At 44.9% G+C, this 23,813-nt stretch overlaps 1 protein-coding gene across 11 annotated transcripts in view; it reads left to right on the forward strand.

Moving 5' to 3' along the window:
- Positions 1–2,440: 2,440 nt before the first annotated feature.
- FAT1 (FAT atypical cadherin 1) overlaps positions 2,441–23,813 on the forward strand; it is a 130,662-nt gene continuing 109,289 nt past the window's right edge. For 8 of the 11 annotated variants that reach the window (XR_011498897.1, XR_011498898.1, XR_001400369.3 and 5 more), the window contains exons 1-2: positions 2,441–3,133; positions 18,829–22,111. Coding sequence is in view for 6 of the 11 variants with exons in the window: in XM_070500108.1 (XP_070356209.1) it covers positions 18,847–22,111 (3,265 nt within the window). In the remaining 5 variants the exon portion in view is untranslated. Of the gene's footprint in view, positions 3,134–5,657; positions 5,838–6,217; positions 6,394–18,828; positions 22,112–23,813 lie in introns of those variants that run through there. The other 3 variants (XM_070500109.1, XM_070500110.1, XM_070500111.1) reach the window with 3 other exon arrangements.

Here is a 23,813-nt window from a genome sequence, read left to right on the forward strand (position 1 = left end):
ATTTGTAGCGACAGAAAATCCACAATCACTCTCTTTTACCATATATTTATGACTAAAATGAAGGTATACTTTGTCCTTTTTTTGTACTGGTTAGCCATCCAGTAGATGATTTGTGACACCTCCAAATATTTTCCCTGACTAGCTATGGCATCTGGAATGTCACCATTAGCATAAAATTTTATCATTAAGGTATAGCTTTAAGAAAGGCCATGTTAAAATGCACTTGGAAAAGACCAGGAGTATTAATATATTCATACCCATAGTTAACCACTACTGACTCTTAACAGATTGACCAGTAGTGTGTTCTATTGGCCGATCGGAGTGTCCAAATAGAGCCCAGAGGAGGGCTGTATTTGGATGCAAAGGGCAAAATCCCAAAGCACGGGGAAGTGGAGACGGCTGAATGGTGTGTCGCGTCCAGGAAGTTTAGGCAGAAAGAGGGCGCTGGCAGATGAGAGCAGAGAAGAGGAACAGAGCGGGTGGGATGCCAGGAGTCAGTCAGCTTCCTTACAATTGTTTAGTCCTAGGACTATTAAAAATGTTTTAGAATTCTTTCTTGCTTTAAGTTTAGCGATTTACCCTGGTTTTAATACTTAGCAATAACTGAAAACAACTAAAAGGCCCTGTTAAGCCATGTTAATATTTCTTAATCACCAAACACACCTAACTCATTAAATTTTGAGTCCTTTATAATTTCACTTAGCATATTGTTGGTACTTGATAAATATATGCAGAATGAGCGAATCCTTCTGCGATTGTTTTTTTTTTTTTACTTGAAAGTGACTCAATATTGGATGCATCAAAATGATGATACTTGATGTAGCCTCCCCAAAACAATAGGGAGGTCCCTAACAATGTCGTTCAATAGAACGCTCCCTCATGATGAAAACGTTCTTTCATTGACCCTGAACAATACTGTAGCCACTAGGCACAAGCAGATATTGAGTACTTGAAATGTAGCTAGTGAGACCAAAGAATTTAATTTTAATTTAATTTAAATAGCCACTTATGTGTACACTTTATGTGTATCATTTATAGAAACTTGTATTATGTGGTCAATTTCTAATTTGAGCTATTGACATAAAAGGAGCGAGCCTGTGTGGTTCAAACAGTGAAGGAGAGAACTCTGTCCTCTGCACCGACAGGCTGGCCTTTCAAGCCAGGCTTTCTTTTGATTGCCTCCTCCCTCCTCAGGAATCTGGCACCTTCGGCTGCCCCCTGGGTCTGCAGGGGCCTCTGAGGTCCTTTCCTCCAGTCCTCCACCTCCTAGCTCTCAGCGCCCTCCTCTTCCTTCGAAATCAAAATCACGTTGAATTAGTTCTGATAACCTCCCTTTAATTCATCCTAATTTTATCGATGAGAAAACCGAGATACTGCAAAGAACAAGGCAGGGTAAGAAAACTAATATTGATCAACTACTATGCGCTTGCTAGACACTTAATATGATGCTCACTAAGAGTGCTGCCAGTATGAATGAATATCTCCCTGGCAGATAAACGGCATTCAATAAACTTTTGAATAGATAAATAACGCGAATACATTTTTACTGTGTGAAACAGGTATTATTCCCTCATCACAGATGAGGAAACTGAAATTTAGAGAAGTTATGACTTCCTCAAGGCTAAGCACATACAATACTCCAACACTTGATCGTTTTTTCTCTGAACTGTTTAACCCCTTGCCTTGTTTCCAGGTTTCCTGTGTCCTTGCGGCTTTGCTCTTTACCTTTCGAAGAGAACGACCAGCTAAACCGACCAGTAGATTTACATATCTGGCTGCAAATGTATTGGTAGAAACCGCTCCCAGCCCCGTCGCCGTTTCACAGGGATCTTTGAATTTTAATGCCAACCTTCTGGGGACAGTGTCAACTCACAGAAATGGCACCCTAGGAATTTCACACTGTTCAGATTTTATTTTGGTACTTTAGCGGCATTAAAAAAATATTCCACAGCAGACATTTTCCTGGATCTGGACGCTTACATAAAAAAGACGCATTCATTTATCAATTAAATTTCAACAGTGTTTGCATCTATCTTGGTCTATAGCACGAGGAGTAGACGATTGATTTGTATACTGGCCCCTATCACTATGGACTCGTAAGAAACATTAGAAATTGGCTCCTCCTCCATCTCTTTCCCCCATCCCTCGGAAGCTTATACGCTTCAGAATACGGTCTAAAAACGTAGGCGCTTTTGGAAAGGATTTGAAAATTAAAATATGGCTCCGTGATTTTCAACACAAAGACCACAGACCGTGCTAAGAGCACAAGAAGTATTTAAAATAGATCACATCCAGAAGTTGGAAGGCTACAAAGTACAAGTCGTCCAGGCCAGTCTGCAGGGACTATTCATGCTTCCGCCCTGCAAAAACCCGGCAGGCGAGACGGCGGGACGAATTTCAGCTGCAGAAGAGGAAGAGCATCACCTGCAGTTCGAGGCGTGGGAAACGCTGCCGGAGAGGGCTGGAAAGGGAGCAAGCCGGAGAGGTGCCCGCAGCGGGGCTCCGGGGCCGCTCAGGTGCTGAGCGCGAGGGGCGCCAGCACCCGGCGGAGCCCGGGAGACGGTGCAGGGTGCAGACGGCCGGCGCTTCACCGTAGGGACCGCAGCGACCGTGGGGATCGCGGCAGCAGGGGAACACGCCACAGCCTCTAAGCTTGCTGCTGCTACTGTCCGGAAGGCGGACCCCGCGGGAGAACCCGGTCCGCGCCGGGGCCTGGGGGCGAGGCGGGGCGCTGACGTCACCTCCCCTCCCCCACCTCCTCCAACAGGGAGGGAGTGGGGAAAGAGGCAGTGATCCGCCGCAGCTCCCGGCCGCAACTCCCAAACTCGGCGGCTCGCTGCCTGGGCATGTCCTGACAAACTTGGCTTCTCTTCGACCCTCTCTCTAGCCATCGCGCTCTCTCATTTCGCCTCCTTTTGGTGCCCAAGTTTCACCCAGGACGGAAGCTTCTGGAGATGCGGCCACCTGGGTCTGGGCAGCGCGGGCGCATCGCACTCTGGTTGGGGACATGCTGAAGATCGGAGGGAGGCAAAGTTGGTACTTCAGACCCGGCTTTTAACACATACCCAGCTCGCGAGGGATTACGGAGCTGCCGAGGACTTTAAAGCGGAGCCCCGAGGACTCAGCTGGACCGGTGAGTTCTTTGTTTAGTGCAAGCCTTTTGTATTTAAGTTTAAAAGTAAATGAAATTACGTGGGGTGTTTGGCTCTAAGCTAGTGCAGGGAAGCGTGTGTATCCTACAGTCTCTCCGCTCAGCGAGCTGCACACCCTTCTGGAAGTGCATGGCTCGGGAATGAAAAGGATCAGTATGCATACATCTTGGAATTCATAAAACACATAACAGAGCACTGTTCAAAAGAACTTGAAAAGCTATGTTGTTTGTGCATTATTTTGAATGTAACTTATTACGTATAGAAATGGTGCCTAGGGAGGGCGCATCGGGGGCCGCGCGATCTGCAGTGGCGCAGCGCCCTCTAGTCCGGACACCCGGCAAGGCGCGCACTCATTGCCGGGTTCCGCGCGGACCGCGAACTTGGACCTGCCGGGCGCTCCTGGGACGTGGGCGTGAGCTCGGTCGCCGCCACCCCAGCCTTCGCTTACCACCCACTCCGGCCCATTCTGTGTTTAATTTCCAAATACTAGCTTTGGTAGACTGGATGCAGAGGCCGTGCTGGAGGAAAGCGTTTTTGTTTTCGTCGCCCATCCCTCTAATTTCCAAGAGCCTTTGGGGACAGGGTGAGGGAGGGTCGACTATTCAAAGGACAAACGTGAAGCTTGAACTACGTTTCTCTTTCATGTGAAGGTAATTCGGTGGTAGCAAAAAGGCATCTCTGTTTCGTTCCGTTGGGGCTTAAGGATCAGTAAAAATGTGGTAGCGCCGGAGTCTGCAATCTCCGTCTCTGGCTCTCGGCTGTTCCTGTGGCGAGGAAGTGTAACTTCTTCCAGGCAATGAGGTTTCGCAGAAAGCCTGGAAAAATCGGGATTCCCAAACAGTTGTTTTAGCTCGAGTAAGCATTATTTCTTAATGAATGGTAATTTTCTCCAGGAATTCTTGTGTGCCATTTAAAGTGTTGGGATTTTGTTACGGTCGTTTTACGTTTTACTGTCGCCCCCCCCGCCCCGGGCAAACTCAAAAACTCAAACTGTTGGCGTTCTGGTGGGTTGTGTTTTGTTGAGAGTTAGAATTCGGCAAGAGGCGCAGACCGGTTGAGCTTGCAGATCCAGGTCACTTACTTCCGAGGTGTTCCATGCATGAAATTGACCTGTAACTCCAGGAGCACTTTGCGCAGTTAAGACCGTGGCCCGGTGTTGGGATGATGGTGTTTGCTGGGAGTGCGAATTTGTGTACATTCTAACTAATGCGCAGGGAAGACCACCACACACTTTCAGTGCTATGAATCAGCATACTCATTCTGCAGGCATTATTTTTCCTTCCCAGCCATAACCTGCTAGATACCTTTATTTTTTCAATCACCTTCTTAAGAAAACACTGCATTAACTTTGAACCAGGGAAATTCTCTCTTGAACCCTAGACTCCCTCTCCCCCATCTGCTTCGCAGTTCCAATGCATCCCCCTCCGTCGATTCCGGGGATATCAGATCTCTTTGTCCTCACAGTGTTAAAATGTTCGAGTCCCACAAACTTTCCGAGGTCATGTCCGCCCCTTTCTCTGGCCTATTTCCCAGCTCCGGGGAGCACTCCGGGCCTCGGCTGAACCTCAACTGTGCCGAGCTCGCGATGAGGATGGGCTCACAGCCCGGGGACGCCGGACTGCGCTCTCCGGCTAGGGGGAGTTCCCGGAGCGAGGCGTCTGCACGCCCGGGGCTTTCCCTTCTCCCTAGGGAACTTGTAATTTCACGTAGACTGGGTTCACAGTTTGCAGGGTGGACTTACCCACTGGGAGAGCGCACGAGGCGGCACAGCTGCCTTTTGTCCTGCAGACGTGGGAACCGGGGGTGTCCGCCGGGGGATGCTGGCGTTGGGGTTCGTACCCAGGGTCGGAGAGGTTCTGGGGTCTCACTAGCTCTACACAAAGAGGTCGCGGAGGAAGCGCTTTCATTTTCCGGGGATCTTAGTGTGGATTGAAGAAGGAAGCACATTCCGATCTAACTGCATTCCTCTGGAGACCTTTTGGAAGATGTTATTCCACCCAGCAATTGCAGACCCAGAACCGAGGCATTCACATGCAGATTTAGGAATTCCCTGAAGGTTCTAGAGAATCTAAAGGGAGGCGTGGAAAGCTGTGCCGTTAGGCTCAGCTTTTTGTTTTTTTGGAGCTAAGCTAATGTTTCCCTTTTCCTAGCAGGAAACATTCCATATTAATTCCCTGCACAAATCTGTGCGCTGGCCATAACTAACATCCGCACTAAAGCAAGCCCCAAACTGTTCCTCGGAGTGTCGCCAGATCAACCCTGGGCACTCGCTCGTCTCCTTCTCGCAAGCAGTTGGCTGCTGGGGCGGCAGAGGATTGCTGACCGGCGACGGGCCGTCGCTGCCCGGGACCCGGGGACTCCGGGGACTCCGGGGACTCCGAAGACTCCGAGTCCCGCCGCCAGGGAAAGTCGGCAGGACTTTCCGCGCCGGTGAAACGAGCGCCGGCGCTCGCGGGCGTGGCTGCGGGCGGAGGGATATACCCCGCGCCGGGCGCGTGAGGCGCCGGGGCCGAGCAGGGCGGCCTCGGAGCGGGGCGCGCGGGCGGCGAGGGCTGGCCCCGGGCACCGCGTGGACCTGCGGGCTCAGGGAGACCCCCGGCAGCCCCGGGTCCCGCTCGGGGGCGCGCTGAGGCGACAAGGTGCGCGCCCCCGAGAGCGCCGCCGCCACTTCGGGCCAACTTTGCTGTAAGTTTGATGGAAACCAAGTTGGGGCTCGCGCGCGGGTGGGCGAGGGGCGCCGCGGCTGCCAGTGCCCCGGAGGCGTGCAACTTGCTGCCTCGGGCTGGCGGACTCTCGGCTCCTTGGGTCCAGCTCCGGATCGTGCTCCTGCCGGTGCTGTGGAAAATGGGATGAAAGAGCGAGCCCGGCTGGAAGGGGTGGTGCCGCGGCGCCTGCCCCCTTGGAAAGTTCAGTCCTGGCCGTGCATTCCGGCGGCTTGGGGAGGAGGCGGAGCTGGACGGGGGAGCCTTCGCGGCGTGAACCGAATGGTAATTAACGAGCAGGGCTGCGGCGAGCGGAGCCGCGCCGGGTCTGGTCCTGGAGCCATTGCTGGGCATCAAAGCGGCGGCCCGGCGCAGGGCTCCGGCGGCCGGAGGGCGAGAACTTCCGCCGCGCCCCGGAGCTCGGAAACTTCGCAAACACTCTCCGCTTTCTCCTCTCCGGTAACCCTCGTGCCTGCTAATGACTTAACTGATCTCGCCGCTAGGTTGATTTCGCAGTGGATGAAATATTCACAGCGTAGGTGAGATCAAAGGAGAGGCCAGTGGCTAAGAGATGGGGATCTTAGAAATGGAGGCGCAGAGTTCTCTTGGATGTTTTGTGCACTGCGAGAGTGCTGCTCTGAGGTTTAGGTACTCACTGGTAGATCGATGGAGATAGAATAGGTGCGCTAGATAAACTGCGGGGCTAAACATTTGCAAAATGTGCTGTTTATTGGTTCGTTAATAGCTTTTCTGGAAGAGAAACTTGTAAGATCTTTTTGTTTTAAGAAACAGATTCTGGTTCTTCAATGCTTTTTCTTACTCAAAGCGTCTTCTTCTAGGAAGCTAACTTTCTGTTGTCTCTAAGATTTTTTTGTTCCCACTGATGTGAATTGCAGGGCTTTGAAAACAAGGACGCAATTGTGTGCATTAGGAAAGTAAACTCGTAAATATTTTCTATGCAGTTAAAGTTTGGTTTTTTTTTTGCATGTGTCTGAACTATGGTTTCATTAAGTGGCTTTTGTTAAGCAACTCTGGTGCCTGGTAGAGGAGTTTTTTTTTTCCTCTCTGACTATTTACAGTGATTGTTGAAATCAGCAGAGATTTAAAAGGCAAATGATCTTGAGTTATTTATCTTTTACAAAAGCAGATTCTTAAGGCTTCATATATTCACATAGGTTTCAGAAGTTTAAGAAGATATCTCCACGTGTTAAAACTAGGTAATGGTGTTGTTTTTCCATATTACTCTTAGAGTTGTGGTTCTGTTATGCAACACGTTCAGTCCTTATAGGTCCTCATGAAAATATGTTTCTCCAGTTGTATAGGTTAATTCTCATATTTGTCTGTCTGTTTTAGGACAGCTCTGGTTCCACAATTAGAATTATTATTCCTCTTACCTTGTTGTGTATTTAACCTTTAAGATGGATGTAAAAATACTTAAAACATTAGATAATTTGTAAAAACATCAATTGATACAACACAGAGTTATGCCAAACATGACATTTCACAAGTTCAGTGTAAAGTTTGATTTGAGTAAAGTGTGCATTTGTGTACTCATTTCTTGAAAAAATGAACCAAATTCTTTGTCACTCTGAAAGGAAGTGGGATTGTTAGAGGACTTCATAAAAGCATTCAGGCCACCTGTTTATTCATTCATATCTTTTAATTAGTCGCTGGAAGTAGCCCTAGTGCGTTCTCATCATGTTGATAGATCATTTAAATCCCTGTTATGGACAGGTGCCAAAAGAGGAATCTAAAAATTATGTGCAGACTAGTACTGTTTTCTTTCCTCTGATCCCGTCTTTCTAGTGTGTCTTTAGACTTAGCTTTTGAGCCATCTTTGAAATTCTCATTTCTTTGAACGTTAGAGGTGAAAGGGATCTTACAGATTGTTCGTTTTAACTCCCTTATCGAGTCTGCTGCCACCTGTTTTCCACCCAAGTTTGGCTGATTTTACATAGTTTCAACAAACTGAATCAAATTAGTGCATTATTGTTCCGTTAATGTTGTCTCAGTGGCCTAATTTGTGGCCTAAAGGACCTGATTTAATAGCAGGAAGCCATAAGGCTAGGTGTCTATTTAATCTTTATGAGAGGGAAATTGCAGTTCGTAAGTTTTTTTTGGACCAAATTATATAGATGATGAAGCCAAGCTATTTTTTGTTTCATTTAATTGTTCAGTTTGCAAGTGTTAGTTTATCCTTAGGCACTGGAAAGGAGTTTCTGAAATGAGTGACTCAGGTAATTAATTTAACGAAGATCAGAAAGTTGCCATTTTCTCTTCTCATATCTGAGAGGAGCTTTTTATTTCAAAATTGTATTCAATTAGATGAGGAATCTGTGTATTTCACATTTTAAAACTTTTAAAAAATTTAAGTCCCGGATTTAAATATATTGCCAAAATTCTTGCTTAATTCCAAAGGTTTATTATATTTGTGGAGATAAATGTCTTCTACAAACCATTTAGGAGTATCAGTCATTGTTTAATCCTCATCCTTCATAGAATATTTAAGCATAGGGCTTCATAATAAGCTCTGCCCTACAGACGGATCTGGCATCGCCTGGAGCCAACTTGGAAGCGTTTTGAGGTGGGTGGTGACCTCTTTCTGAGCTGCTGGAAATTTGAGCCATCTCCAGGGCAGCCATCTGCAGTGTTGTCACTGGCCTGGTGGTCGCACCTGGATTTCCTGTTAATTTTAGAACGGCGGATGTATTATTTTGCCTTGTTATCTCTCCTTGGCTCCCTCCCCTCCTTCGGTCCTGTCTTCTTAATCTTCATCCATCTGTCCATTCATGAACCCAACAACTGTGGATCTCCTCTGTGCCAAACGTTGGGCAAGACACTGTACAGTGGTGAACAGACCACGTTTCCTGCCCTCAAGGAGCTTACAGTCCAGTGGGGGTGAAGGACCAGTAAACAGTTATATCTGGTGTGATAACAGCTCCACTAGGAGCACCTCGGTCAGCCGGGGATCTGGGGGAGGGGCTGTTAGGATAGGGTGACTGATGAGGGAAGAGTGAATCGGAGGGAATAATTCCAGGAGAGGAAATGACATGTGTCAAGCAAGTTGAAGAAGCCTTTGCTGTGACTTGATTTGTGGTGTGATGAATAGTGAGAAAAGAGACCGAGAGCTAAACATGACACGTTGTCTTTAGGAAAAGCGTTGGTTGGTTTATCATCAGCTTCTTTAATCTTGTTTGCACTTGGCTTATGACTTATCTTTTTTCGTCATAAAAAAATCTATGACCTGGGCTTCATTGGCCCTGTCGTATAAAGACAGGGAAGATAATTCTTATGGGGCAGGAGTTAAGAAGAGAAGGAAAGAGGGAAATGTTGAAGAGAAAGGTGAAAATAACTAAACTGCGTGTGAGCAGCAAAGGGCAGGAAAAAGTAAAATAGTTATGTTTGCATTATCTTTAGAAGGGAAGGGATGGAGATGTCACAAGTTTCCAGCCCCCACCTCTAGGTGGTGTCATTGGCACCAGACAGCTTGGTTGTTTCGAGCCTGTGGGAGGTATACTTTTTTGGTTTGAAGCAGGAAGTAATATTGGAAGATTACATTAGGAAAGTAGGTAGAGGTCAGATTATCAAAGGTCTTTAATACAAGGCTATGAAGAATCTACTTAGCAGGCTAAGGGAAAATAATGAATATTTGTGAACTAGGGAATAATACTACAAAGAAGCTTTAATGAGATTAATTTGATGGCAGTGCATAGGCTAAATACTTTTGGGGCCAGAACGCAGGAATACGGAAAGGTTATTGAAATGCTGTGCCTGACCCAATACAAGTCTGAGCTAGGTGGAAACAGCGGAAATGGAAAGGGAACCATTTTGCGAAATCAAGAAAGAAAAAACGTCAAGTCTAAACAAGTTTTTAGATATGAAGGTGTGGCAGTTAAGAATACAAGTTCATAGAAATCTTGACTTTTTAGAGAGGGGGGGATAGAAGAAGTAGGGGGAAGGGAGGAAGAGTGTGTGTCTGTGGGAGGGTAGGAGGCTGTAAAGATCTTAGTCCAGTCTTTAGTTTTTCAAATAAAGGCATGGAATTCAGCTTTCTTGAATTCACACAGCTGATTAGTGACAGTCAGGGCTAGAGCGCAGGTTTTATGTCTCCCAGCCCTCTCTCTTTTTGTTTTTTTTTTAAAGATTTTATTTATTTATTTTTCCTTCCCAAAGCCCCCCGGTATATAGTTGTATATTCTTCCTTATGGGTCCTTCTAGTTGTGGCATGTGGGATGCCGCCTCAGCGTGGCTTGATGAGCAGTGCCATGTCCGCGCCCAGGATTCGAACCAACGAAACGCTGGGCCGCCTGCAGCGGAGCATGCGAACTTAACCACTCGGCCACGGGGCCAGCCCCACCAGCCCTCTCTCTTTTATTTGATTTCTTAGGTCACAAACTCGAGTGGTTGGGGAAGTGGTGAAACTTCGCTGACAAGAGAATGCAGTGGCCCCGCCATTCTTTTGCAGTGGGGAGTGGGTGAAAAGACTCTAACGTAGGTCTGTGCTGTCTCAGGACGAGTGTTCATGGCACTTGAGGGAGCGGAGGGCTGGACCTCGGGATTCCTCAGTGGCCTTTAGGATTAAGACATAGTGGATGGGATCCTTAAGGATGATAATATGCATGGGGAGGGAAGGAGTCAGACGACAGAAGTTTGTAATGCCAAACGTTCAGGTGAAAGAGTCAGTGGTAGAATATACAAGAGTGTTGAAGAGAACCAGGAAAATTTAGTGTCATTCATTTGTTTCACGTTATGGATTGCCTCCTTGGGTTAGGCAGTTTGTGACTTAAGGACACAGGGTATTGGGGAGGGGGTGAGTAGTGTCAAATGTGACAGTAGGTCTGGGAGGATGAGTACTGAGAAAAGGTCATTTGATTAGCTTGTGACATTGGCAGAAGCTGTTTCTACTGCCAGGGTCGATCTGAGGTCATGTAGCGCAGGTGAGGGTCAAAGGGATGTCAGGAGGAGAGAGAGTTGTCAAGAAGACAAGCTTGCACTGCCAAACTTGGAACGCTTTGCCAGTCTAAGAAAGAAACAGGGTGTTAGTGTGAAGGCAGTGAATTTTTTTGAATGCAGTTTGTTTTTTTATTTTTGGTGAGGAAGATTGGCCCTGAGCTAACATCTGTGCCCATCTTCCTCTATTTTGTATGTGGGATGCTGCCACAGCATGGCTTGATGAGTGGTGCGTAGGTCCACACCTGGGATCTGAACCTGTGAACCCCAGGCCGCTGAAGGAGAGTGCATGAACTTAACCTCTGTCCCACCAGGCCTGCCCCGAGTGCAGGCTATTTTTAAACAGGGTGAACCAGTGTGTATTCGTAGCCTCTGCTGAGGGTGACAGTTGTGAAGGGTCATTTGAGTGCATGTTTGAGTGGGAGAGAGAATTTAGGGAAAAGCTGCAGAAGAGGCCAAATTTTATGGCATCAAGGCGTCTTTATTTGTAGCTGGGGTGGGTCCCGTCTCTTCTGAGATGTGGGAGGAACAGAGAATAGGGAGGAAAAGAGAACATTTTAAGGAGCGGAAGAGGAAGGACTGTCTACCTCCTGACTCCATTTTCTTGCTATCCGTGGAGCATTCACATTCCTGATCCATTACTTAGTGAAATGCCTCCATGTGTACCGAAATACACAGGGAGCACCATAATTTGACCTGTAATAAGACCTTACTAATTTGGGAGTGGGAGAAGTGGCCGTGTTAATTACCGGCCACTCTGCCAAAAAATCGTTTAAATGATTTCTGTCTGCAGAGAAAAATACATTAGGTGAGATGATCTTAAATCACAGGAGGTAAACAGTCTGATGATTGGACTTCTCTTTGGGCAAATTTTGCCCTGGCATGTGGATGAGGAGAAGTGGTTGGAGGATAACTAATATATAGTGGTCGTGTTTCTGTGTGTGAAAAGAGGAGAGAGGAGAGAGAAGAGAATAGCACAGAGATGCCTATCCTGAAATATACCCACAGCCTTTCTTCACCTGTCTTGTCTTTTTTTTTTTCTTGGTGAGGAAGACTGGCCCTGAGCTAACATCTGTTGCCAGTCTTCCTCTTTTTGCTTGAGGAAGCTTGTCACTGAGCTAACATCTGTGCCAGTCTTCCTCTATTTTGTATGGGGGGTGCTGCCACAGCATGGCTTGATGAGTGGTGTGTAAGTCTGTGCCTGGGAGCTGAACCCATGAACCCTGGGCCACCTAAGCAGTGTGTGTGAACCCAACCACTACACCATGGGGCTGGCCCCTGTCTTGTCTTTTATGTCACAGTAACACAGAACAGAGGGAAACAGTCATCTTCATAGTGTCCACAGACATATTTGATAGGTTCATGTAGTAGGTAAATTACATAGATTTTATATGGAGGCTATTTAAAAATTAGAGAATCTGTTTAACTTTCTTAAGAGCAAGGAAACTTTTAAAAAATTATTTTGGATTGATTCAATCATGTAAATGCTGAAGTTGTTAAGTTCTGCAAGAGTTATAATGTACAGAGGAGACAGGTTTCTCGTTCCACACTGTCAGTATCAGTAGTTTGAAGACTGTAAATTGGGTCAGTGGTGGATCATTTGAAGGCAGTATTTAAATTAAGACATTGCTAGAGTAATCAGACTTACTGCAGCTCCAATCAAAATGAACAGCATACAGAGCTACCAGAAGTAGTTAAATGATACATACCAAGCCTAAGGTTCCTGTTCAGTTCTAGGTTCATAGCTGCTCCCCCCACCCCCATTTTTACAGAAAAATGTATTAAGATGGCTTTAAAAGATTTAGGATGCATCCAGAAAATAAACATAGTCTACCCATTAATTTTTCAGTATAAGAATGAAAGCTTTTAAAAGTACCGTCTGTGGCGATTACAATGTATTAGAAAAATGCAGATTTTTTTTTTTCTGCTGTAAATGTCTGAAAGCTGTGAATGGATTATCCCTGAGTATCAAGCAGGCTTTCTTAGTAAGATACATTCCTTTCTTTTGACTCCTATTAAGTGATTTTAGAGATCATTAAACATTTATTCAATAGACAACATTTTTAAAAAACAGGAGTCATTTATATTTCCTATTCTGTTTTTTTGACAACTTCATGACATTCTTCTTTGAAAAATGTAGTTCTCTTCCTTGCAATTTAGTCGTCTTTAAAAAATACTTTTAAAATGTGACACTATTCCAACCGAACATTAAGCTCTAAATTTCAATAAGATAAATTCTAGTGATGCTGTCACCGATGCTGGTACAAAAATGGGAGCACACAGGAGCGCGTGATGAGGGGAACACAAAGTTCTTGACTGGACTCATTTTTGTGTATTTTTATTATCACGTGGAATGGAAAGTTTAATGCGGTTTCCCTGTTGCCTTGAGGGCTGGAATGACTGATAGCGTTTCTGAGAATTGTGGCCTCTAAATAATAAATATACAGCGTTTAACAGAATTTATGCATTGGGTAATGCTGTGTCCCATCTGATGTCCTGTCTCTGAAGCATGTGAAACGCTTCTGAAGCTTCAGCTTGGGATCTAAATATTTGCATTTTACACAGTTACCTTCTCAGCTCTGGGGCCTTGTTCTGTTTGCTACAGAATGTGCAGTCACAGTAATTGATGAAAACACTTTATGGGAAGAAATCTGAGCACATTAATATCTGATGTCTACTAGGAGAATTATTTTTCTCTCCTATGGATTTTAGGAAATCTCTACTAAAGGTATTTAAGCTTTAGACCTGAGGCTCTTTTCCCTAAAGGCTGAGCTAGGTAAACATTCTTTGTTTTCGCTTTGAAAATGCGTAGAAGAAATCCTAAATGACTATGAGTTCAGGAATTCAGTGGAGTGATCACCTTCGAAATATCAAAGTGTATCCTTTGGCTAAAATGGTTTTTGGAGTTTAATTTTCATAAGCGTGAACGCTAGGTAATAATGTACTTTTTAGATGAAATGGTATTAGTATCTTTTTTGGTTTCCCCGCTCCCCCCTTCGGCTGTATGATTTCTTTTACGTAGAGTAACAGCCATGGTTTCTTGATCATGGCATTTTATAGTGAAGCCCGAGTTCACAGTTCTTGGTTACGTTACTGTAAGGTAATGTCTCCTAAAAGGTGGATTTTTTCCTAATCAAAAGAGTTGCGTTTAGAGCCAGCCCTGATGGTCCAGTCGTTAAAGTTCGATGCTCTCACTGCTTTGGCGGCCTGAGTTCGTTTCCTGGTCATGGAACCACACGGCCCACCTGTCAGTTGCCATGCTGTGGCGGCAGATACAGAAGAACCAGAAGGATCTACAGCTAAGATATACAACCATGCACTGGGGGGCTTTGGGGAGGAAAAAAGAAGAGGAAGATTGGCAACAGATGTTAGCTCAGGGTGAATCCTTGCCTGCAAAAAAAAGAAAAGGAAAATTTCAATGGCTGTTAAAAAAAGGAAAAGAGAATTGCATTTAATAATTTATTCTTATTATAGTGGCATTCTGCTAGCCAAGGTGGCAAAGTAAGTTCAGGGTTTTAAAAGGACTTGGTTATGAATGTGATGCAGAAAGTTTATTCCTGCTGCGATGTGTCCCAGAACTGTGGTGTGTGACTTGGAAAGGTGATCCAGGTGTTTGGGAATCCAGTCGTGAGAGAGAAGTGCGTGGTGCCGGAGGCTGTGGTCGGACCGAGTGGCTGAGATGCCATGGGGATGAGCAGCTGCAGTGACTTGACAGGTTGGGCCTATCCTTGTGACCTGGGGCTGAGGCGAGTGTCTAGGGTCTTTCAGCAGTGGTGGTGCGAGCAGCATGGCGCTGGCCAGCATGTAGGCGGCACTGCCGAGTTCTAAAGTTGGGCTTGAAATGTACAAAAAGATTGACTTGTCCTGTCTTTGTCCCACCGCTGTTTCTCACTTCTCCTGCAGTGGCTGCTCTGTCCGTTTGCTGGTTCGTCTCCTCTTCTGTCATCTAAATCTTGGGGAGCAACGGGGCCCTCGGTCCTTGGTTTTCTTTTCTACTCTGTGCTGTCCATTGGTGATCCCATCAGTTTCATGGTTTTAAATAGCATCTTCTATACTCTGGCAGCTCTCACATTCGTGTCTTCAGGCTGGACCACCACACATCTGGTTGCCCGCTCGAAATCCTTCCTTGGATAACAGTAGGCACTTCCCCCTTAACTTGTCCAAAGCCGGACCCCTGCTCTTCCTGCCTCACTTGTTCCTCCTCTGTCTTCCCTCTCAGTACCTCACAGCTTAGTTCTTGCTCAGCACACAGTCGTTGGAATCTTCTTTGCTACCTCTCTCTCTCCCCCCTCCCCCCTCCCCTTCCTCCAACTCATCAGCAAATCCTGAAGTCCATCCAGCATTTCATCACTCCCCTCCCCTCACCCCATTACATTTTTGGGCTCCCCTCTGCTATTGCAGTCGCCTTCCACCTGGTCTCCCCCCAGCTGTGCCCTGGCCGCGCTGACTTCTCAACACAGGTCCTGGCGTGACCCTTTTCACTTTACGTAAGAGCATGTCACTCCCCTGGTTAGAATCCTCAAGTGGTTTCTCATTTTATCTACAGTAAAATTCAAAATCCTAAAAACAGCTGTTCGTCGAGTCCATACTGATCTAAAGAAGTGATTGAATAAATCCCAGAAATAGGAGAGAATAGACAAATCTCCCTTCTAGAAGAATTCGAAGTCATTCATGTAGCATCTCTCTCCACCCCTTAAGTGCGGGCTGCGCATTGTGACTTCCTTCCAAAGACTGCAGTGCAGAGGGCGGGGCAAAGAGTAGCTGCGCAGTGGAGCACCCCAACACGCTCTCCTTCATCGAGTCAGCAAGGTCAGCCTCAGCAGCCATCCGTCACGTTGATAGGATGCGATGAAAATGGCACGTCACCTCTGTGATCTTCCCCCCACCCCCCTGACACACTGCCCCGGGCTCATCATGCGAAAAACATCAGACAAGTTCCAGTTGATGGGCATTCTACAAAGTACCTGCCCAGTCCTTCTCAAAACAAGGAAAATCAGAGAAACTGTTCCAGTCCGAGGGCCACTAAGGAGATGTAATTAGTAAATGTAATATGGTGGTGTTGGATGGATGGGATCCTGGGACAGAAGAAAGGGCATTGGGACTTAAATAGTGCGTAACAATGTATCCATGTCAGTTCACCAGTTGTGACAAATGTACCATAATGCGAGATATTGACAATACGGGAGACTATCTTTAACTTTTCTGTGGCTCTAAAACTATTCTAAAATTAAAAGTTTGTTAAGAAAAAATCTCCCTCACTGCCCTCCCCTCACCCACTGTGCCCCACACTGGTCTCTGGTGAGTCTCTACCTGGTGCTTCTCTACTGGAGGGGATTTTGAGCCCCAGGGGACATTTGGCAGGATCTGGTGACATTTTTAACTGGGGGAGGAGATTTTAGTGGGTGGAGACCAGGAATAATACGAAACATTTTACAGTTCCCAGGACAGGTCTCCACCCCCAGCCCCCAATCAAGAATTATCTGCCCCAAGTGTCAGTAGAGCTGAGGTTCTTTTGAATATCGGGGTCTCTCTTTCTCAAATTCAGGTTCCTGACCAGGGCGTCTCTTGCCCCTTTCTTTTTCTCCTTAGCACTTAATCATCAGCATCTGAAACCCTCGCTTTACTTGTTTGTCTCCCCAGGAAACATATCTTCCATGAGGGTTTGTTGGTAGCTTGGTCCACATTTGTAACCCCAGCATCCAGAACTGCTCCTGACGCATAGTAGGTGCTTATTAAACATTCGTTGAATGAATCATGTCATTGATGAAGAGAGTGAATGGATGATAAAGATAACATGTACTTAGGCTAAAAAATTCATATAGCAAAGTGAAAATATAAACATTCCCTCAGCTGCCTGTTCTCCAGAAGTTACCGCTCTTAACAGTTTATTTTTTATCTGTCCAGGATTTTTCCGTCCATTTTTAAGCACCTCCATGAACCATGCACATAATTTATCTCCTTTCCCTTTTTTACAACCATAAATGGGACCAGTTTAGTTTTTCCAGTTAATATACCTGGACATCTTTACATATTAACGTATGGAGAGCTGTCTTAGTCTTTTTAATGGCTGCATAAGATTTTATATGTAGAATTAAAGCGAAAATATTTTATTTGCTTGCAATAGAATCCTGATATAATACTTTCTAATAAAGTGAATAATAATAATGTGTCTCCTTAAATGAAAGAGTGCTTGTTTAACATCATCTTTTTAAGTGTCCTTTAGAGCGTTTTCTGTATACATATTTTTTATTCCTAGTTGGTAAGATTCTTGGGATTGGGAACTTTGTCTTTTAGAAACAGTCTTTACCTCCATGCACCGAGCACTGTCTGTCCGATAGCAGGTTCTCAATGCCTGTAGGTTAAATTGGGTGGAAGTTTCACTTGTTGTGACAAAATTTCTGGATCATTACATAATATTCAAATTTCCCTGAGTATTAGAACTGTTGACCAAATTAAGAGAGAGTTTTAGGAAAAGAGTGTCGCCTTATTTTGTTTAAATGATAATTGTTCTCCTGGAGGCCAAAAATCTGTCTAATTTCCTGACTTTATCTGCTGAGGAGAAGGCATGATTGCTTAAAGTTCAAGTTAGGGTGCTCAACATGAACGTGATTCAGTATCAATTAAGCTTCTAATTGCTTTCAGCATATCAGGGCTTTTGTTTTTTTTCCCCCTCATGAAATGGCTAATGGGGCAAAGTTGGCAGTAGCTGTGTTAAGATTCTGTAAATTAGTGTGGCCATGCTGATTTCAGCCTGGCTGTTGAACCAGCCTCGGGTGTGCTGTTTCTTTCACCTTTGGTAGCATTCACATTTCATGAATGTCCATTTGAGAGCCACTTAGCCAAGGGTCCACTGCTGTCCTCTGCTGATGGCCGGCGCTGGGATGTTTTGTGGAGATCCACGGATTTACAAGGGGAATTTGTTGGCATTTAGAGGAACCCTTGGTCTGAAAATAATGGTCCTGCTCCCCTGCCAGGCCTCAGCCCAGTGGACTGCCCACCTTCCCACTTGTTGAAGGCAGCCCCTTCTCAAATGTCCTCTTTCCCCCTCTGACCCTCCCACAGTGCCTGCCACCTTGTGCCTTGATTGGCGTCTATGTATGTTGCTGGAAGGGATGTAGCATTGTGAAGTGCGTGTGTGTGTGACTTGCGTTCGGGTGACAGATTGTTCAGTGCCCTGAAGACGTAGGCACTCTGAGCACTGGTTGTTGACAGCAGTGGTGCTAAAACATTGGTGTGGTCCATGAGACTTGCTCCATTGGCTTAGAGAGAAAAAGTTCTCTTTTGATATCAAGCTGCTGGTTTCCCCTTTGTGAACTGACTTTTTTTTGGCTCATGTTGGTGGTTCAGAAATGACCTCAGTGTCAAACTTGATGATATAATTATTTTAATACCTTTAATAGTTATATAGTGCTAAATGAGGCAGTAAACCCTTACATTATGTAGGGAGTGAACTTAATCATTCTTACAAAGAAATAACTTAATTTCAGGATAAATTTTGAGATGAGATTACGAGCTGTGATTACGGGAGGTCATAGAAAACCATTGTTGAGGGTTTTTTGTTGTTCTGAATTGTGTGAAGCTTCCCATGCTCAGAATAATGGCAGTGGCATTAAGTTTGCGAGCTTTTGAGCACTTAATTTATTGTATATAAGTAAATGTAAGCAATGTTCATTATCTACCTTTTTAACAATTGCTTGTATTTGCCTTGAAGATTTAGGTATAAGAATACAATTTAGTTGTTACACCTAATAGTCTATCATCTGATACTCGTGGTTCTATAACTTGAGTTGTTAAAATATGAATAAAAAATTGTTCTGAAACTCAGTAATTCTAGAAATGTTAGAAGAGTGTTGATACTTATATTGGAAAACAGAAAAAATGAAAACCATTGCCTTTGTTCATATTCCATATGGATGGAAAATATTTTCTTAAAATGTAAGATCTAAGACAAACTTTAAGAAATAAGTTTACACTTTTTTATTTTATTTCCCCAAAGTGATGATTCTTCTTTTTTTCTCTTTTAGGTTCCTGAGAGTTAAGCGATGGGGAGACATTTGGCCTTTCTTCTGCTTCTGCTCCTCCTCCTCCAACATTTTGGAGACAGTGATGCAAGCCAAACACTTGAGCAGACTCCCCTGCAGTTTACACATTTCCAGTACAATGTCACTGTGCACGAAAACTCTGCCGCTAAAACCTACGTCGGGCATCCTGTAAAGATGGGTATTTACATTACAAATCCAGTGTGGGAATTAAGGTACAAAATTGTCTCAGGAGACAATGAAAACCTATTCAAAGCTGAAGAGTATATCCTTGGAGACTTCTGCTTTCTAAGAATAAGGACCAAAGGAGGAAATACAGCTATTCTTAATAGAGAAGTGAAAGACCATTACACCTTGATAGTCAAAGCAGTTGAAAAAAATACTAACGCTGAAGCACGAACAGTGGTCAGGGTGCAGGTGCTGGATACAAACGACTTGAGACCATTGTTCTCACCCACCTCATACAGTGTTTCTTTACCTGAAAACACAGCCATAAGGACCAGTATTGCAAGAGTCAGTGCCACAGATGCAGACATAGGAACCAATGGAGAGTTTTACTACAGTTTTAAAGATCGAACAGACGTGTTTGCTATTCACCCAACCAGTGGGGCAGTAGTTTTAACGGGTAGACTTGATTACGCAGAGACCATGCTCTATGAGATGGAAATTCTTGCTGTGGACCGGGGAATGAAACTGTACGGTAGCAGTGGTATCAGCAGCATGGCCAAGCTGACCGTTCATGTAGAACAAGCCAACGAATGTGCTCCCGTGATAACAGCAGTGACGTTATCGCCGTCAGAACTGGACAAGGACCCAACGTACGCGATCGTCACAGTGGATGACTGTGATCAGGGTGCCAATGGGGACATAGCTTCTTTAAGCATTGTGGCAGGTGACCTCCTTCAACAATTTAGAACAGTGAGGTCCTCTCCGGGGAGTAAAGAATATAAAATCAAAGCAGTTGGTGGCATTGATTGGGACAGTCATCCTTTTGGCTACAATCTGACGCTCCAGGCTAAAGATAAGGGAACTCCTCCCCAGTTCTCTTCTGTAAAAGTAATTCATGTGACTTCCCCACAGTTCAAAGCTGGGCCAGTCAGGTTTGAAAAGGACGTGTACAGAGCAGAAATAAGCGAATTTGCTCCTTCCAACACACCTGTGGTCATGGTGAAAGCTACGCCTCGTTATTCTCACCTGAGATATGTTTTCAAAAGTACACCTGGAAAAGCTAAATTCAGTTTGAATCACAACACTGGTCTCATTTCCATTTTAGAACCAATTAAGAGACAGCAGGCAGCCCATTTTGAACTTGAAGTCACAACAAGCGACAGAAAAGCCTCTACTAGAGTCTTGGTTAAAGTCGTGAGTGCTAACACCAATCCCCCTGAATTTACCCAGACGGCGTACAAAGCATCTTTTGATGAGAATGTGCCCGTTGGTACTACTGTCATAAGCGTGAGTGCTGTGGACCCTGACGAGGGTGAGAACGGCTACGTGACCTATAGTATTGCAAATCTAAACCATGTGCCGTTCGTGATCAACCATTTCACTGGTGCAGTGAGTACTTCAGAAAACTTGGACTATGAGCTCATGCCCCGGGTTTATACTCTGAGGATTCGAGCGTCAGACTGGGGCTTGCCATACCGCCGGGAAGTTGAAGTGCTTGCCACACTTACTCTCAATAACTTGAATGACAACACACCCTTGTTTGAGAAAATCAATTGTGAAGGGACCATTCCCAGGGATCTTGGTGTGGGAGAGCAAATAACTACTGTGTCTGCGATCGATGCTGATGAACTTCAGTTGGTCCGCTATCAGATTGAAGCTGGCAATGAACTAGATTTGTTTAGCTTACACCCCAACTCTGGGGTATTGTCATTAAAGCAGCCGCTAATGGATGGCTTAGGTGCAAAGGTGTCATTTCACAGTCTGAGAATTACAGCTACCGATGGAGAAAATTTTGCCACACCATTATACATCAACATAACCGTGGCTGCCAGTCGCAAGCCGGTAAACTTGCAGTGCGAAGAGACTGGCGTTGCCAAAATGCTGGCCGAGAAACTCCTGCAGGCAAATAAATTACATAGTCAGGGAGAGGTCGAGGATATTTTCTTTGATTCTCATTCTGTCAATGCTCATGCCCCACAATTTAGAAATACTCTTCCCACTGGGATCGAGGTAAAGGAAAACCATCCTGTGGGTTCCAACATAATTTCCATGAATGCTACTGACCTTGACACTGGTTTCAATGGAAAACTGGTCTATGCAATTTCTGGAGGAAATGAGGATAGTTGCTTCATTATTGACATGGAAACTGGAATGTTAAAAATCTTATCTCCACTTGACCGTGAAACAACGGACAAATATACCCTGAATATTTCAGTCTCGGACCTTGGCATACCACAGAAGGCCGCTTGGCATCTTCTAGATATCAGAGTTTTGGATGCCAATGATAATCCACCTGAGTTTTTACAGGAGCGCTATTTTGTTGAAGTGAGTGAAGACAAAGAGATCAATAGTGAAATCATCCAGGTCGAAGCCACAGATAAAGATCTAGGGCCAAACGGACGTGTGACATACTCCATTCTTACAGACACAGATAAGTTTTCAATTGACAGCATGACCGGTGTTGTTAAAATTGTGGATCCTCTGGATCGTGAGCTACAGCATGTGCATTACTTAAAGATTGAAGCCAGGGATCAGGCCAGCGAAGAACCTCAGTTGCTTTCCACTGTACTTCTGAAAGTATCATTAGAGGATGTTAATGACAACCCACCCAAGTTCATTCCACCTAATTATCGTGTGAAAGTTCGGGAGGACCTTCCAGAAGGAACCATAATCATGTGGTTAGAGGCCTATGATCCTGATTTAGGTCAGTCTAGTCAAGTGAGATATAGTCTTCTGGACCACGGAGAAGGAAACTTTGATGTGGATAAGCTCAGCGGAGCGGTTAGAATTGTGCAGCAGTTGGACTTTGAGAAGAAGCAAGTATATAATCTCACCGTGAGGGCCAAGGACAAGGGGAAGCCGATTTCTCTGTCTTCCACCTGTTATGTTGAGGTTGAGGTCATTGATGTGAATGAGAACTTACACCCGCCGGTGTTTTCCAGCTTTGTGGAAAAGGGTGTAGTGAAGGAAGACGTCCCTATTGGTTCATCAGTAATGGCAGTATCAGCTCATGATGAGGACACAGGAAGAGACGGGGAGATCCGCTATTCCATTAGAGATGGTTCTGGTGTTGGTGTTTTCAAAATAGATGAAGAAACAGGTAAATCTGCTCTTATCACTCTGGTTTGATTGCCCCTCTCGTTTTTTCCGATGTAAACATCTGCCCTGTGCTAGCTCCTTCACACTTGCCCATTGGTCTCTCTTAGGGCTCAGTATAAAAGTGCATATGCATACTCTTTATCCTGGTGCAGGTGTCTTGATGGTAGTAAGCCATGAAGATGGAAGGAAAGGAACCCAACGGCATAATGAGTAAAAACTGGAAAAATTGAAATCATTACCACTGATACTGATCTCTAAGTTTGTGCCTCTGTTATCAGAAGCATCTCTGTGGTTTTGCTGTAACTTTGTGAAGCCCTTCTGAGTTTTTCCAGCTAGTACGTTTGCAGACTGACACTTAGAAGGACCACTGCCACCACCTGGCATGTCATGCAGAGATTATTGCACACCTGCAGAATTACACCGTGCAAAGAGAGAAGACTCTGCCTAACTCTATGATGTGATCTGCTGTGGTCCCTCCTCCAGGTTTTGAGAGGCAGAGTAGGGCAGTGGAATGTTGCATTGAGAAAACCTGGCTCAGAATTCTGGCTCTTTCCATAATTTATTGAGTGATCTTGAGCAAGTTAATTATCTTCTTAAAATAGACTTTCTTCATCTAGAGGATGGGTACCCTCAAAATCACTACAAGATTTATGTGATGATAAAGTGAAATCACATGGGAAAGCTCCCTAGCATGTATTAGATCTATTAATGTCTTTCGGAAATGGTAGCAATGCTTTCTTACGATATTCTTCCACCTAGGATAAGGTCCTAAAGCCGGAACATCTGAGATGGCCAACTCACGCTGCAGTCTATCGTTTGGCGCTTGTACAAATCTCTAATTTAGCTGCTTTTCCCAGATGTTACAGTTTCAAGTCAGTCTCCCCAGATGAAATGTGAGCCCTTGTATTAGTTTCTTAGGGTTTTGTCATAACAAGTAGCACAGACTGAATGGTTTAAAAAACAGAAATTTATTTTCTCGCCATTCTGGAGGCCAGAAGTCCAAGATCAAGGTGTTGGCAGGGTTGGTTTCTTCTGAGGCTTCTCTCCTTGGCTTGTAGATGGCTGACTTCTCCCTGTGTCTTCACATGATCTTCCTTCTGTATGTATGTGTCCTAAGCTCATCTTAGGAGGACACCAGTTATATTGCATTAGGGGTCACCCTAATGACCTCATTTTAACTTATTTATCTCTTTTAAAGCCCTTTCTCGAGCAACAGTCACATTCTGAGGCACTGGGGGTTAGGGCTTCAACACAAATTTAGGGGGACCCAATTCAGCTGCAGACCGCCTTGAAGGGCAGACAGGCTTTTAGCTCGTGCATTTTCTGTCCCCAGCCCCCAGCAAAAAGTACCTGGCATATAGAAGTTGCTCATTAAACTTTAAAAAGAATGAATGAGTAAATTAATGATTATTTTGACTTGGAATGTCCTTTCCTCTGAGAATGGTGGTTGAGATAGAAGGAAATTGGCTAATGACAACACCAGTCAGCCATGGAGAGAGTTCAGTTTGTTATTAATCTTCTTGGTGTTTCTTTTGTGAATGTCCCTTCTCAAAGGATGTTTTTCTTACTCTGTTAAAACTTAATATGATACTTCAAACTTAAGTTACAGTTAAGTTTATATTCAGTAATGCTACAAATAAATTCTTCAGTCGCTACCCACCCCTACTTACCCGCTCCCACAGCTTATAGGTTTATAGCAGATG

This window comes from Equus asinus, chromosome 27 (assembly GCF_041296235.1).
Source record: "Equus asinus isolate D_3611 breed Donkey chromosome 27, EquAss-T2T_v2, whole genome shotgun sequence".
Taxonomy (NCBI): Eukaryota; Metazoa; Chordata; class Mammalia; order Perissodactyla; family Equidae; genus Equus; species Equus asinus.